Source organism: Spermophilus citellus, assembly GCF_964194105.1.
Source record: "Spermophilus citellus genome assembly, chromosome: 12".
NCBI lineage: Eukaryota > Metazoa > Chordata > Mammalia > Rodentia > Sciuridae > Spermophilus > Spermophilus citellus.
The window spans coordinates 109,510,965-109,525,842 of NC_138198.1; the positions used below are offsets into that span (position 1 = coordinate 109,510,965).

The following is a 14,878-nucleotide window of genomic DNA, read 5'->3' on the forward strand; positions in this document are numbered from 1 at the left end:
TTGCCTAGGAAAATTTTGTTCTTAGAGCCTGCCAGGCTGAGGATATCCGCAGTACATGTGTTCTCTAGACGTTCTTCATGGACAGAGAACAGGATTGCACAGCAGCCTGGGACAAACCACCATATGGCTGGGATGAGGTGAAGGATGATAAGTGCGCAGGAGGGATGGGAGGGGAGATGTCACAGCTTGTCAGTCTTTATCCCCAGAGAAAGCTTTGGTGACGGGAATGATTGAAATGGCACGTTTATTGTCCCTGGGCGTGGAGAAGGGATAAACAGTGACTAGGAATTCAATGAAATTCTCTCCAGAAAAAGGGTGGGCACAGACCAGGGTAGAGACTGGGTAGGAGCTGAGCCCCCCTGCAGTGGGGGGAAGATGCCAGGAAAAGACATTGATGAGAGAGGTGATGAAAGGTGGCCTTGTAAAGCCTTGGAATGGTGACAGATGGAAAGGGTATAATGATTAGTGAGAAAGTGCAGAGAGAGAAGCCCGAAATAAAGTAAATATGTAGGAGCAGAGATGTCAAATAATAGAAAGAAAAAGTGAAATTAAAGATGGATCTTTCTTTGCAACCTGATAAAAGATAGAAGGAAGGACATTGTGGTGACCAAGTACAGTCATTGCATGGAGGAAGCACCCTCGTCCCCAACTTACTTGACCTCTTGGATTTAGCTCAAATACTTCCCAAGGCCTTTCTGTTAGGGAGGGTTCTTAGGTAAAATGGGCCAGCAGAACAGCTTCCCTGCTCCCTGGATCTAAAAATAAGCAAATCATTACAGCAGCCATCCACTGAACACAAATCATAAGCAAGGTACTGAGGGCAGTCTTTAAAATCCATTTCTCAGTATCACTTAATAACCAGGTACACTAAATGCCTGGATCAGTTTTAAAATGTGGTAAGTAAGGCTCAGAGAAGCTAAATAGCTTTCCAGGTACAGAGTGTCAGAAGAAGGATCCAACATCCATGCTATATAATTGCAATTTTCTAGTCAAATCCACCTGTTTGTATATGGTACTCTGGCCATTTCTCCAAGCTGTCTGCAATTTTGTTAAGTATTGAATAAACTATTAGAAAGATGATTTTGTAAATAAGCAACTGGTAAGAAGGGGATTATTGAAATTATACAATGTATGTTTTCACATATCAACAATATACAGATTTGAGCATAAAAAACATTAGTCGTGCATGCCAGTTCACCAGATATTATTTTTTTCCTTATTTCATTTGAAAAGACCTCAAACTATGAGAGCTATAGCTACCTCTGCTGATATGGAAATACTTTCTAGAACTTCTCAATTCTCGGTGTGGCCATAGGAAATCTTTCTTAACACTCCATCTTCACCTGTCAGCGCCCTTTGATGTATGTTCTGGGATGAGAATCACACTTCTTATAACAGAGCCCCAGGTTCTCTTCTGGATTCAGGGGTCAGCCCAAGCCAAATTCTCAGGCTTCCTTTTGCTTCTTAATGAAAGCATTCTTTCCCTTAGGAATTATTCCTATTTGAAGACAGGTTCTACATTGTTTGGCATACAGTTGGATTTCAAAGAAGGTTGTCATAGATTTTCCTTTCTCCATATGTTCCAAAATGAAATATTCTCACCTTAAACCTACATTCCCTTGGAAACTTCCCAAGTTCAGCCTTTAATTCTACTTTGTAATCTATTAGCAGATTAATGGTGATTAGCCTAAGTAGCTTACAATAAGAGCTTGCTTCTCTCTCCGTACATATTTTCAAATACTCTACAAAGTTCTGAATGAGCATCTTTTAGCCAAAGTCTACAGATTACCTTACAAATTTGGAAAGTCTTTTCTTTAGCTAAGCCTATAAGAATTTATTGGGTGCTTGCAATGTCACTTATGTACACTGATAATTTGGGGAAGTAAAGGGGTGAGTGAATAGTTTAGACTTGGTTCCTGCTTTAACAGAGAATGCAGTTTGGTATAGAATATTAAATAAAATAAGATAAAATGAGTAAATGATTCCAGTACAGGATAGTGTCCTGACAGGAGTGTTCATCTTATTCTGGTTCTGTGAAAGCCCAGAAAGGGTAGGGTCTAAGCTGGTCCGGAGGCAACTGAGGTGACACCTGACCTGAGACTGACCTGAGGAGCTCAGGTGGGAGCAGCAGAGCAGTTGGAGGAGGTACCGCAGCTCAGGGTGGAGCACATAGAGTAGCAAAGCAGTGAATATTAGGGCTTCATGGAACTAAGCAAATTCAGCATGGAGAACCAAGAGCCAAGTCTGCAGCTAATGTCTTTGCAAACTCCTTCAGCCTAGCTCCTCATCACTGGATGCTCTCCAGCTGGATCCATTCTGTTTTATCCTTACCAAAAAACAGATAGCAGGGCTGGTATGGATAGAGAAGTGTTGCAGATGGGAGGACATAGGTCCATCAGGGTGAAGCCCAGTAGAAGAATTATGAAAATCCTTTCCCCTCTGGGCTTTGCCAATGGACTCCACCATGCCTAGCACAGTGCTTTGTACACAGTGACTATGGAATGGATTAAGGATTGGATGTGTAAATTCATTTTACCAAAGGAAGTTCATAGGATATACGATCCAACTGCATTGTACTATTGTTATGAGAGTTTATGAATAGTTAAATAGGCTTCTGGGAAGAGAATAGAAGTGATTTAGTGAGAAAGTGTGTTCTAATGTCTAAACAATAAACTTCTGAAAGTTCAAAATGGAATTAATTTGTAAGTAAGAAACTCTCAAACCTTTTATTTTATATATGTACACCATCTATCCTGAAACTAGTTGCTTGTGCTCTGAGGTCAAAATCCATTGCATAAAAATAGTTTCTCAAAAAGACAAAATATAACAAACAGTGGCAAGGTTGTGGAGAAAAGGGACCTCTCTTACACTGTTTGTGGAGAGGCAAATTAGTACAGCCATTATGAAGAACAATTGCGGAGATTCCTCAGAAAACTAAAAATTGAGCTACTGTATAATCCAACTATCCCACCACTGGGTATATGTATACACACACACACACACACACACACACACACACACACACACACACATAACTGAGATATATACATAGATATAGATATATAGATAGATAGATATGTATTTATGTATAACTGAGATATGCATTGACAGATGAATCAGTGAAAAAGATATGGTATATGAAAACATACAATGGAATATTATTCAGCCATAAAAATGAAATTATGCCATTTATAACAACATGGATATAAATAGAGGATATTATGTGCAGTGAAAAAGGGCAAAGACCAAGTACCACACATTCTTGCTCAATGTGGAAACTTAAAATGTTGATATTATAGAAGTAGAGAGTAGAATAGTAGTCACTAATGGGTAGTGGGGGCAGAGGTTGGATAAAAGTAACCAAAATAAGTCTACAGAGGAGGAATATGTGCTAGCATCCTACAGCATAAGAGGGTGAATGTAGTACACAATAATTATGATATTTTTATAAAAAATAGAAGAGATGAGCTTGAAGTTTCCCAGCATGAAGAGATGATAGATGTTTAAAGGGTTGGAAATGCTAACTACCCTGATTTGATTATTACACATTTAATATATGTATCAAATTGTCTCATTATACCCCATAAATATGTATAATTATTTAATATCAATAAAAATAAGACTAAAAATGATTTTAGCTTCACTATAACTTGATAAGCATTCAATAAATATTGGTAATTCATTTTTAGATACTAGTCCAATAAGTAAATTAAATTTAATAATATAGAGTATATTAACTTCAGTCTCATATTAGTTTAAAATAAAAAATTGTTTTAGCACTATTTTTTAAAAAAATCTATATTTCTTAATTTTACTAAAGTTCCTCAAGAGCCATTTCTCTTTGAATTTGAAAATTATGTAAAAAACTTAGAAAAATATTCTTTATAATATTTAATAATAGCAGCCTAGCTTAATTTTTTCAAATTTGTGAAAATATTTTGTGTAAACTTTAAACGAATTTACATTTTATCCACTGCTACATGTGGACAATAAAACGCTAAAGTTTGATGTCAAGGAAAAAGGAAAAACAACAACAACAACAACAGATGTTAGCCTTAGAACGATTAGATGTTCCTCTAATTTCACTAATATATATATTTATATTTTATTGTATTAAATATTCAGGCTTCAGGGCTGCAGCTATAAAGCAGCTAATGATTTGGTGGCCACACATATAGTATTTTAGGTAGTAACATGGAAAATGAAACAGAGATGAGTCTCTTGGCTTGTTTGAAGTTTAGTGCAAATTATTTCTTTTTTGTGAATGCATCTTGCCTTTCACATATCTTGTACAGAACTAAGGTAGTGTACTGTTGATGAGCTCAGAGATAAACATCTAAAAGCACTTTTTATTAATATGCAAAAAATTCTGGTATTGAAAAAGATTTTGGTTTTACAGAAAAATGTACCCAACAGCATAGTTGTTACCAAGGCTATTGCACTGGACATAATCAAAATGTTGTTAGTATTTTGTTGTTTCTAAACTATTCTTTGGATTTGCATAACTTCAGAAGCCACATCCTATTCCTGTATTTTGCTATCATAAAAAAATAAATAAATAAAAGGTATGCTTAAGAAAAAGACCATGTTGTTATCCTGTGGCAAATTCACCTCCTCTTCTCCATGACAACAGAAAAAAGAAGCTGTAACCATGGTAACAGTAATGGTCCAGAGAGATTAGGGCCAGGCTGGAGATTAGGCCTCCAAGAGCAAAGAAAAGAGGTCCTGATTGGTTCTTTATTGAGACCTTATTTGAAGACAAGTTACTGTTGAGAGCAAGCATGGAGGATTAGCACGAACAAAATTAATTCTGCTGTATAAAGTAAGAAGCCATTCCTTTGTGAAAAAACATGTCACTCCTTTTTCATATAACGACTGTTTAGATTGAAGTAAAGAGTCTGTGATTAATTCTATTCTGAGCTTTATCTGAGCCATCTGAGTCTGGTCCTGCTTTGTCAGAAGCAACTCCCTCAAGCCTAGAGAGGACAGCGGCTATCTGTGTGCAGACTGCCCTTTCTGCTCCTTGGCAGGCTCTGGGTAGGTCCGGATGGCAGATCATTTTTGATGATGGTACCCAGATGTGGGAAAGTGATTTGAACACTTTTCTTTATACTTTTGCAACTTGTTTTTCTAATGTTCAAAAAATTTTCATAAAGGTTTCTCCATCACATTTTTAAAAGTTGGTTTCTAAAGAACTCGAGTGAACATCCCATTTTCTTTAAACTAAAAAATTTGTCTTATGACTGTTTTTTTTTTTTCATATTAAAAGATGTTGTCCAATTGACTCCCAAAAAGGTGATACTCATACAAACCCGCTGACCATATATGAGGTGCCACACACTGGTCCATGTGAGCTATTAGGGAATGAAGGTGATGTACTATTGGTTAGCTCAGAGACAAATAAAGGTCTAAAAACACTATACGTTAAACATATGAAAGAAAAGATCTATGATATCTAGAAAGTATGTGGCTTTATAGAAAATTTAGCCCAATAGCATAATTGTTACCAAGGTTCTTTAACACTGGACATAATCAAAATATTATTATTATATTGTTGTTTCAAAGCTATGTATTCTTTGGACTGAATTCACTTTGGATATCACCTCCTTTTCCTGGATTTTGCTATGATAAAATTTTAAAGTCTTGCTACTAGGACAGGGAATTTTTAGCCTTCATTTAAAGGCATATTTCTTTTAACATTTGTCACTTTGGTTCTTTCTTTTGAATACAGGCATTTATTATTTTATTGGTTTGACACATTCTCCTCTATTATAATGGTAACTATTGTCTATTAAGTATTTTGCAAATGCTTTGGTTCAATCTTTCTGATGGAAAAAGCACCTAATAAGACAAGAGGGAAAGAAGGAGTTAAGTGATGAGATGGGCATGGTACAGCAGGGGAACTGCTTGAGAGAAAGTTTTGGCATCTCTGTGGCATGTCCTGCACTGGCTCCCTTGGTCCCCAATGGGATTGTCCTTCAGTTTCCCCCACTGATAACCATCTAAGTAACTCCTAGTGTTCCCACTTTGCCCTATTTTACTTCTCAACTCCCTCCTGGTGTTCTGGGGTCACTTCCTAAATAAAGTGTCTGTCTCTTAAGTTTTTTTCTGAGGTCCAGTTCAGGAGAGAACCCAAACCAACACCCATGGGGCAGAAGCCAGGCCAGAAAACTGATTAAGGAATTTGGAGTTTGCCCTTGGGATAAATGGAGGATATTGAGGGCAAATAAGTGGCTGAGTGATATGAAAACAGTGTATGTGTATAGGCTTATTCTAGATGCTCTACAGAGAAGATACTCAAGGAAGGTGAATTTGTCTCCAGGCAGAGTTGCCTGGAGACAATCGTGGCAATTCTGGTGAGAGAGCAGAGTGCTGTGGATGCAATGTGACAGCACAGGGAGATTTCCAAGATGTCCAGAAGGGGCGGTTCTAGAATGTGCTGAGTGGGAAAGAGTCAGGAATGGAGGATGCATGCTTCAGAGGACCATGTAAACAGCTAAAAGAGTGGCCCAGGAGGTGAAGTAGCCTGAGAGGGGGAGGGAGAGAATAACTTCAGTTCAGCGAGCTGGGTTAAAATGCCTATTGTATGTGAAAGTAAAGGTTGTTGTCAAGAAGCTTAACATCAGCCATATTTTTGACAGAAGCTCCATGTTCAGACGTCCTTCTTCTCCCCTCCCGATGCCATCACCATTCTGCTGCAAAAGATTGACTAACTCACTGCCAATCTTCCATTTATTTCAAATACTATGCTGATCAGGCAAGCACAGGGAGATTTTTATCTACAAAGAAGTAGTCAAAGAATCTATGGGGCCAGAAATAACTTTGAAAGCTTTCTGTCATTCTTTAAAATCTCTCTTTCTTTGTATAACTTGTAAGAATTGTAAATTGATAATGTTTCTGGAACCATTGGAAAATGAGGTCTTCCACTCTCCTCCACACAAGAAAGGATTTTCCAGCTCACAGAAGTTTAGTTTACAGCAGGAATACTGACTCAGCCAGCTCCTGTGTAAAGTGAATGTAAGAATGGAGACTGATTTTGATAATGACTAGAGAAAATGGTCTGCCTATAAAAGCCAGTGTGAAGATTATATGTAGGTGAATGTGTATTTGTAGTTTGGAGCTAAAAATCATTCGTGCAGATGAAACATATATTCTCTGGACTGGGGAAGTTGAACAAAGAAAACAGAGGTATCTAGCAAAGATGAATTCCAAATTCCCACATGCAGACACACCCACTGTAATTAATAGAAGAATTATTTTACAGATTATAGATGCCTCAAATATTTGAAAGCCAGTTTTCAGATTGTGGATGATTCAAGTAATTCCTATGAATAGCCCTTGTTAAATTCTGCTATAAATACAGTGATTCTTTATAGGGAGAGGGCAATTGTATATCATTAGGTCTTGCAGAAATTTTTTCTGTTGTCTGCATTATTAGCAGGTAGTCCATGAAAATTTCTATTTTTTTTTGTTAGTTCCCATCCGCTTCAAACAACATATTATTGATATTATTTTTATTATTGAAAGTAATATTTTAATTTTTAAAATAACATTTTTATTTTATTTTAAAGAATGTAATAATAATTGTGTATACATTTATGAGGTACAATGTGATATTTTGAATATATATGCAATGTGATATGATTGGATAAAGTTATTAATATGTATCAGTTAACTCACCTATCATCATTACAGTGAAAGTTACTATTTTAAAATATGCAATACATATTATTGACTACAGTCACTCTTCAGTGCAATAGATTTCAAAACTATTTCTCTGGACAGAAAGGCAAATACAGTATGATCTCACATCTATGTGAAATCCAATAAAGTTGAGCTCATGAATGTACAGAGTAGAATAGGAGTTACCAGAGCTGGGGAGGAAGGAAATGGGAAGATGTTAATCAAATGGTGCCAATATGCTGATAGACTTCAACTTTTAATTTGCTGTTTTTAATTCTGTGTCATTCTAAAAATACATAAAAAATTACTTTGAATTGTATCAATCAGAACAAAAAGCCCTGAGTGGATTATGGTTTCATGTAGCTATGTGGTTACCCAAGGCATTTACTCACTCAGTTGTGTGGTAAAAGGCTGGCATCCCAGGGGTTGACCTCCCAGTTACAGTGTTACTTCAAGTCAGCTTATGTGCACCTGCTTGCTCTGTGTCTTCCCTACTGTCAAACACCTTTGAACAATGAAATCAGTATTTTAATGTAACAACTTGTTTACAGAATTTCCTTAAGTGTAAGAAAAGAGGATTACAGTGTTTGTCGGAAATCAGATGACTTCACTGTTGATTAAAACTCTATAATCACATTTTTTCTAAAGTATTCAAACATTTGTAAATCTCTGGGAGATTATGCCCTTTTCTTTTGCTTTCAAAAAGACTCAAAGATTAACTTTGACAAAATGGTCACTGTACATTGGATTTTATATTTAAAATATCTTAAATTTATATTCTGAATTATAATAACTTTTTTTTTACTTCAAATACGGACATATGAGCCTGGTACAGTGGGGCACACATGTAATCCCAGGGACTGGGGAGACAGGAGGATCACAGGTTCAAGGCCAACCTCAGAAATTTAGTGATATTCTCAGCCACTTAGTAAGACCCTTTATCAAAAGAAAGAAAGAAAGGGCTGGGGATATACCTCAGTGGCAAAGTATCCTGGGTTCAATGTCCAAAGCTAGAAAAAGAAAATAGCATACACACACACACACACACACACACACACACACACACACACACCAGGGTGGATGGATAGATAGATTCATTCATTTATGTGTTCGTTCTGCCATTCATTCATTCTGCCTCCCTCCAATAAAGACTCAGAGAAATGTACTAATTACGTAAAATAACTTTGTTGTGCTTTCAAACACTGATATGCCTCTTATCCAAGATAATTTTGTCATAATTTGATGCCATAAGAAACATGATCCTTTTACAATATGGAATTATATACACATGTCCATAGTGAGGTCTGTCTGGAACTCATGTGTTTGTTAAAAATTCACATTACCCGATTTCTTTCCCTATTTCTTGCCTAAGAAGACTTTGATTTTCTTTTGTCATGAATCCTGTAAGTAATAAAAACTGGACAGATACACAGTGCAACACTTTATGCTATTAATTAGCTACCATTCTGAGAACTAATGAGTTCAAATATATCTTAATTCCATTTATTCTTCTTCCCATTGTTTCTGTGCCTTCCTTTGGGATCTGTGTGACAAGGGAGGGCAACTTGGCTGTGCTTGTCTGTAGTTCAGCTCTGTCTGTCTGATTCCCACTTGCAGCACCAAGACCTCTGACAGCACCCCACCCCCTCCTTTCTCCTCAGCCATGCCAAGCTCCAGCGTCCTCCCGTCTGCTCCCAGGGACGTGGTTCCTGTCTTGGTCTCTAGTCGCTTTGTCCGTCTCAGCTGGCGTCCACCTGCTGAAGCAAAAGGAAACATTCAGACCTTCACGGTCTTCTTCTCCAGAGAGGGTGACAACAGGTAGGTGCTACCAATAAATCTCAGCTTCATCCACCGTACTCTTAATGCACACATGGGTTTTGGCAGTGGGAGGTCTTGAGCAAGACATTTGGAGACTCTGAATTCTCTCTTCTGTCTTTCCTCAATGCTAAATGGATAGGTGTGGTTTATAAAAGCAGCATTGTTCACAGAATAAATTAAATCATTTACATACACTTGCCTTGAAAAAAAAGCAAGGATGTGCTTTGTGATATCAAGTTTTTATTTCCTTGATTTCAAAGTGATAAACAAAATAACTAGGCTAGGCATTAATAGAACAAAGTATAAAGAGAACCACGTAGCTAGTTTGTAACCCCAACTCTGTTGTTGATGTTATGCCATCTCAACAATGACCTTTCTCAGTCTTATTCTACTCTTTAATAAGGAGAAATAATAATTATCCTTGCCTTGCATGATTTCTGTTAGGATAAAATTAAGGTTGGTTCTTATTAGCCATAGCAGAAATCCCTAGTATTTGGTAGAAATCATTGTTGTACATACTATTTTTGACTAGGCAACAGTGAATTGTATGTGACTGCTTTTAAGATAGCCATTGTCTGTTTGGGTTTTTTTCCTAAGATTTTCTTCTTAAGATATATCACCATGTTAAGATTTTGAAATTTGGTTTTTAGATCTTAGGTAGATCTTGGGTGTTGGCTAAGTTCCACCTGGGGAGGAACAGAGATTCCTGTGCTAATCCTCTAGCCTCTGGATGTGTGAGTCCTTTGAGCACACAGCTATCTCGAGGAATTCCTCAGAATTCACAGGATATCGGATGGGGTGTCCTTGAGAGAGTCCAAGATGCTGCAGTATGATCAAGTGGTGCAAAACAACTCTACTTACTCTGGGCCCCAAAATGATTTTCTTTCTAGATGACAGAATAGTTAAAGTATATCCTTTTAAAATTCCTATTTTTCATTTGCAGTTTGACCTGACTTTAAAATGAACAAAATAAACAGAGAGAAACACACAGCCTAATGCTAAGATCATTTATTATCTTATTACCAACAGCATTTGCTTTTGTTCTCTTTCTGCAACTAATTCTGCAACGTTATGACACCTCATAGGACTTTTGGACCTTAGTGTGTGCAGTTGTGAAGGCTGGGGTCATAGATTTTGCCCAATCATCTCCATGCATGTAGCTGGGTTTCCTGGAAGCACATTTAATTCAACATGCCCCAAACCACACTCACTGTCTCCTCTTTAAATATGTTTTCCCATTCTTCCCATAGTTTATGTTAGTACCTTCCCTCCAGCTGACCAAGCAAAAAACAGCTGATATTTTACTCATTCCTGCCTCTCACCACTGCCATTCATCATCAAGGCCTTTCAAGTCCACCTCAGCTCAGTCCACCGTGCATCCTTTCTTCTCACTTTAATCTTCACTCACCTGGTCTCTGGAAATATCTTCTTGCCGTCCGATCCATCCTCCTTATGTTCAGTAGTTATCTTTTTGAAATTCAGTTAGGATCACTCACTCGCTGCTGAAAAAATGTGAATGTTCTTACATTTACATATAATGATATTTCTGTGTAAACACATGCACAGAAACTTCCATGTTTCTTTGAATGGAAGTCTAGCCCCAATCTATACATAGGTAGAGTATGGTTCCTATAACGCAAAATGTTTAAAAATATGCCACAAAAGTCCACATGGCTGGATTTGAAGTGTTCTTACCATTTACCCGATGTATTAGTCACGAACAAAACAAATAACACCTCTCCTTTAGAATGGATGAAAACATAAATGCTACCTCTCAGGCTTCCCATGATTGCCAACGGAGGGAATTCAGGTAAAGCATCCAGGGCAGTCACTGCACACAGGTAGAGCAAAAGGGTTGAGAATGGTGTGAACTAAGACACTGAAAGAGAAACTGAGAACAAGACTCAGAGGAAGGAAGATGAAGAAGGAGAGGAAGAAATATTTTGTGTGACTCATTTATTTTCATAACTGCTCAGTTTCCTGTTTATAAAATTAATTGATCTTTTCCTCTTCTATCAAAATCTTCCTTATCTTTTAAGCCTGAGCATCAGTCCACCGTTCCCCAGGGGTCTCTCACTTCCAGGGTCACCCCAGAGTCCTCATCTGCATTCATGAAAAGGTCTGCATTATCCCCATTTCAAACACCATCCTCTTGACTCACACTCCACACTCTCGTCTTGCCATCTTTCATGTTGATCTTTTCCTGCAGAAAACCTTTGGTTCCACAGGGATTTATATACTTCATTGATCCTGTGGTGTTTTCCTGTCCCTCATCCTTCCTGTTTTCCTTCACTCACTGTACAGTTAAAATTGCACAGGCAATTTTAAACCCGTGCTGATGCACACCCATGTTATGGTTTCCACTCTCTTATTTCATATCACTTGTGTAGCAAAATCTAACAGGCAAATATACCTCCCCACCAATCCTGGCACTCATGTCATGGAATCCAGCTCAAGGAAAGGTATCACTGGGCCCACTCACCTCACTTTAGTTAGTAGCTTCTAATTTGCCTCTTGATGCCACTGAGATCTAAGCTGCAGTCATGTTAGCCTCTCTCACACGTACTCCTAACCATATTTCATACCTTTCCCCCTCTTCTTGCATGTTTAACACTTTCTTCATTTTCTTCTTTCTTTTTCAACCTTATTTGTACTTTCCTGGAAAATCAGAAAGGAAGTTCTACAAGATTCCAGGCCTGATTTATCTACCCCGATGAGTTTTTAAGCATGCAATCCGTATTTCCTTAAGTTTCTATTAAAAAAAAAAAACTGCCTATAATTTTCACCAAGGCTTAACTTTGTATTAGAATTTATCCTTTCATGAAACATGGAAGAGCACATCTTCTGCCATTTTTCTCTCCTACATCATTTTCCCCCAATTGGGGGTAATATCTATCAGCATAGAAGAATGCAGTTGTATCTTCCATTGCTACAAATTCTCCCTTGATGCTACAGCTCTCTCCTCCACTGCTCTATGCTCTTCTTCCTTTTATAACAATGTGTCTTGAATTGTCTAGCCACTCCACACCCTCCTATTCCAATCATGACTTTGCCCCTAGTATTTCCTTGCACATGTTCTCTAATCAAGATCCACCAATGACCTCCATGTTGCTAGACCCTGTAGTTAGTTCCTGGTCCTCATATTACTTGGCCATCAGCAAGCTTTGTCTCATCTGATTACTGCCCTTTTCATGATATTCACTTTTCATTTGGTTTCCATTACACAAGCTCTCCTAGGGCTACTCCAGCCCCCTCCAGCCATTCACTTTCGAGTTCTTATACATTTAACTCCCAGTCTCCTTGATCTGTAAATATGGAATTACCCCAGGACTCAGGCCTGAGGGATCTCTTTTCATGCACTTCATAACTTCATATTCTATCCATGACTTTATACTGATACAAATCTAAATTCTTATCTCTGGTCCTAAAATTTTACCTGCAGTAAAAACTCATATATCTATTTTCTTACTTGACTTATCAAGATGTCCCATGGTATCTGAAATTTATGGACACAACCAAATACCTCTTTTCCTTTATCTCCAACTCTTCCCACCAAATACATACCATTCCAGAGTTTTCATCCATATTTTTGAAATTTCACCATTATCATGAATCAATCCAAGATTGTTGGATTAATTCTTAGATTCTTTGTTTTGTTTTGTTTTTCTTTTCACACTCTATATCAAATGCATCAGTAAGTTTTGTCAGTATCATCAAAATATGTTTGAAATCCATGAACCTATATGATATCTGGTATTTTCTATAAAATAAAACAGAAAGAATGGCTATGATTTCACATTTTTGGCTGAGTGTTGGGCACAGAATAGTTCATCCTGTTATTCTAGTTTACTATTGCTTCAGTTTTACAATATAAACTAAGATCAGGTAAGCAAATGAAAATAAAACATATACTGAGTCCTAATTCTCCCTACCCCTTCTCCTTAAGGTATGATTATGTCTCATCAAAAGTTATTACTGTAACCAGCCAATTCTGGCCTCACCATAGCAGTTGAGTCATCCATTTAAAACACAAGTTGTATAATGTCATTTTTCTGATTCAGAGCCCTCTAACGACTTCCTGTCTCATTCAGAAAATTAACAGAAAACCTTTCTTCCCTGGCCCCTTGTTCCTCCTCTGCCCTCATCGCTCACTGTTCTTTCTGTTTTCCTGTTTGCCCACTCCTGTCCTGCCTCACTGGCTCCCTTCAGTTTGCCCTCTATACCACCAGGCTCTTCCCTTCATATATCTGTATTTGCTTTGAAGCTTGCTTAGACTGTCCATTGTACCCTAGATACATACCTGGATCATTCCGGAACCTCCACTGAATCTTTGCTGAAATGTCACCTTTCCTTTAAGGTCTTTCCTGGCTCCCATCATTTCCTGTGTTCTTTCTCTCCACCAGAATATATTTATGTGAAAAGGGTTGTCTTGATCTCTTTTATCTACTGAGCTATTTTTAGCACCAAGAGCAATGCCTAACACCCAGTAGACACTCACTAAAGGTTTGTTGAATTGAAGCCCTAACTGAAATGTCAAGTACTATGTGAAAGTTTCCACAGTCCCGCAATTGGCTTTTCCTTTATCCCTTCCCTTCATGTTGACTGCATTACTACTATGATATTTTACATCATGTTTTATAGTTTATGTTTGGTCAAATATATATGTATATATTTCCCTCACTAATGATTGAGAATAGGGCTTATTCCATTCCATACCCAAGTGTGGCACCATGCTCCATGTAGAATTTTACTGATCAGAACTGATAGGATTAGGATCACAGAGAAACAGGTGTGATCCTCTTAATAAATATTTTCCTAATAAATAAATTGTGTTACTGAACAGCTAAAAAAAAAAGCTGACTGCAGTTCAGTAAAATCTTATTAAATTGAGAGAAAAATAAAAGTTGATATTAAAACTTGATTCCAATATTCCCATTTATTTTCTATTTTCTGGCTCTCAACTAGAGTAAATATATGCCATATGTCTCTAAGGGTTAGCTGTGATGTTTGTTTGCTCTTGTAGGTTTATGTAGCTCCTCAATACAATAGCTTTCTAAAAGGTAGCAGGTTTAACTTTTGCCTCAGATTAGCACTAATTTAGGCAAATTACTCAAGCTCAGATTATCATTAATCTGTCTGACTGGTAAATGATGTCTATAATTCAAGTGCAATACTGAACATTCCAAAACCTAACAACTGGATATGGGATAAAGTTATTGCTTCTCATACATCTGATAGTAACTACAAATCATTAGAACTAAAGTGATCTTTGAGATCAAAATCTGACTTGTTTCCATTTAAACATTCAGGGATTGAAGCTCAGAGAAGGGAAAAGTTCCATGCCCAAGACCATAGAGGTAGCATCAACCATGATAGC

The 14,878-nt window shown here is 37.4% G+C and overlaps 1 protein-coding gene across 1 annotated transcript in view; it reads left to right on the forward strand.

Annotated features, from left to right (window-relative positions):
- Positions 1–14,878, forward strand: part of DCC (DCC netrin 1 receptor) — a gene marked incomplete at both ends in the record, with an annotated part of 1,098,829 nt that overhangs the window by 735,892 nt on the left and 348,059 nt on the right. Inside the window, one exon of the mRNA XM_081263478.1 lies at positions 9,345–9,501. Coding sequence (XP_081119604.1) covers positions 9,345–9,501 — 157 coding nt within the window. The remainder of the gene's footprint in view (positions 1–9,344; positions 9,502–14,878) is intronic.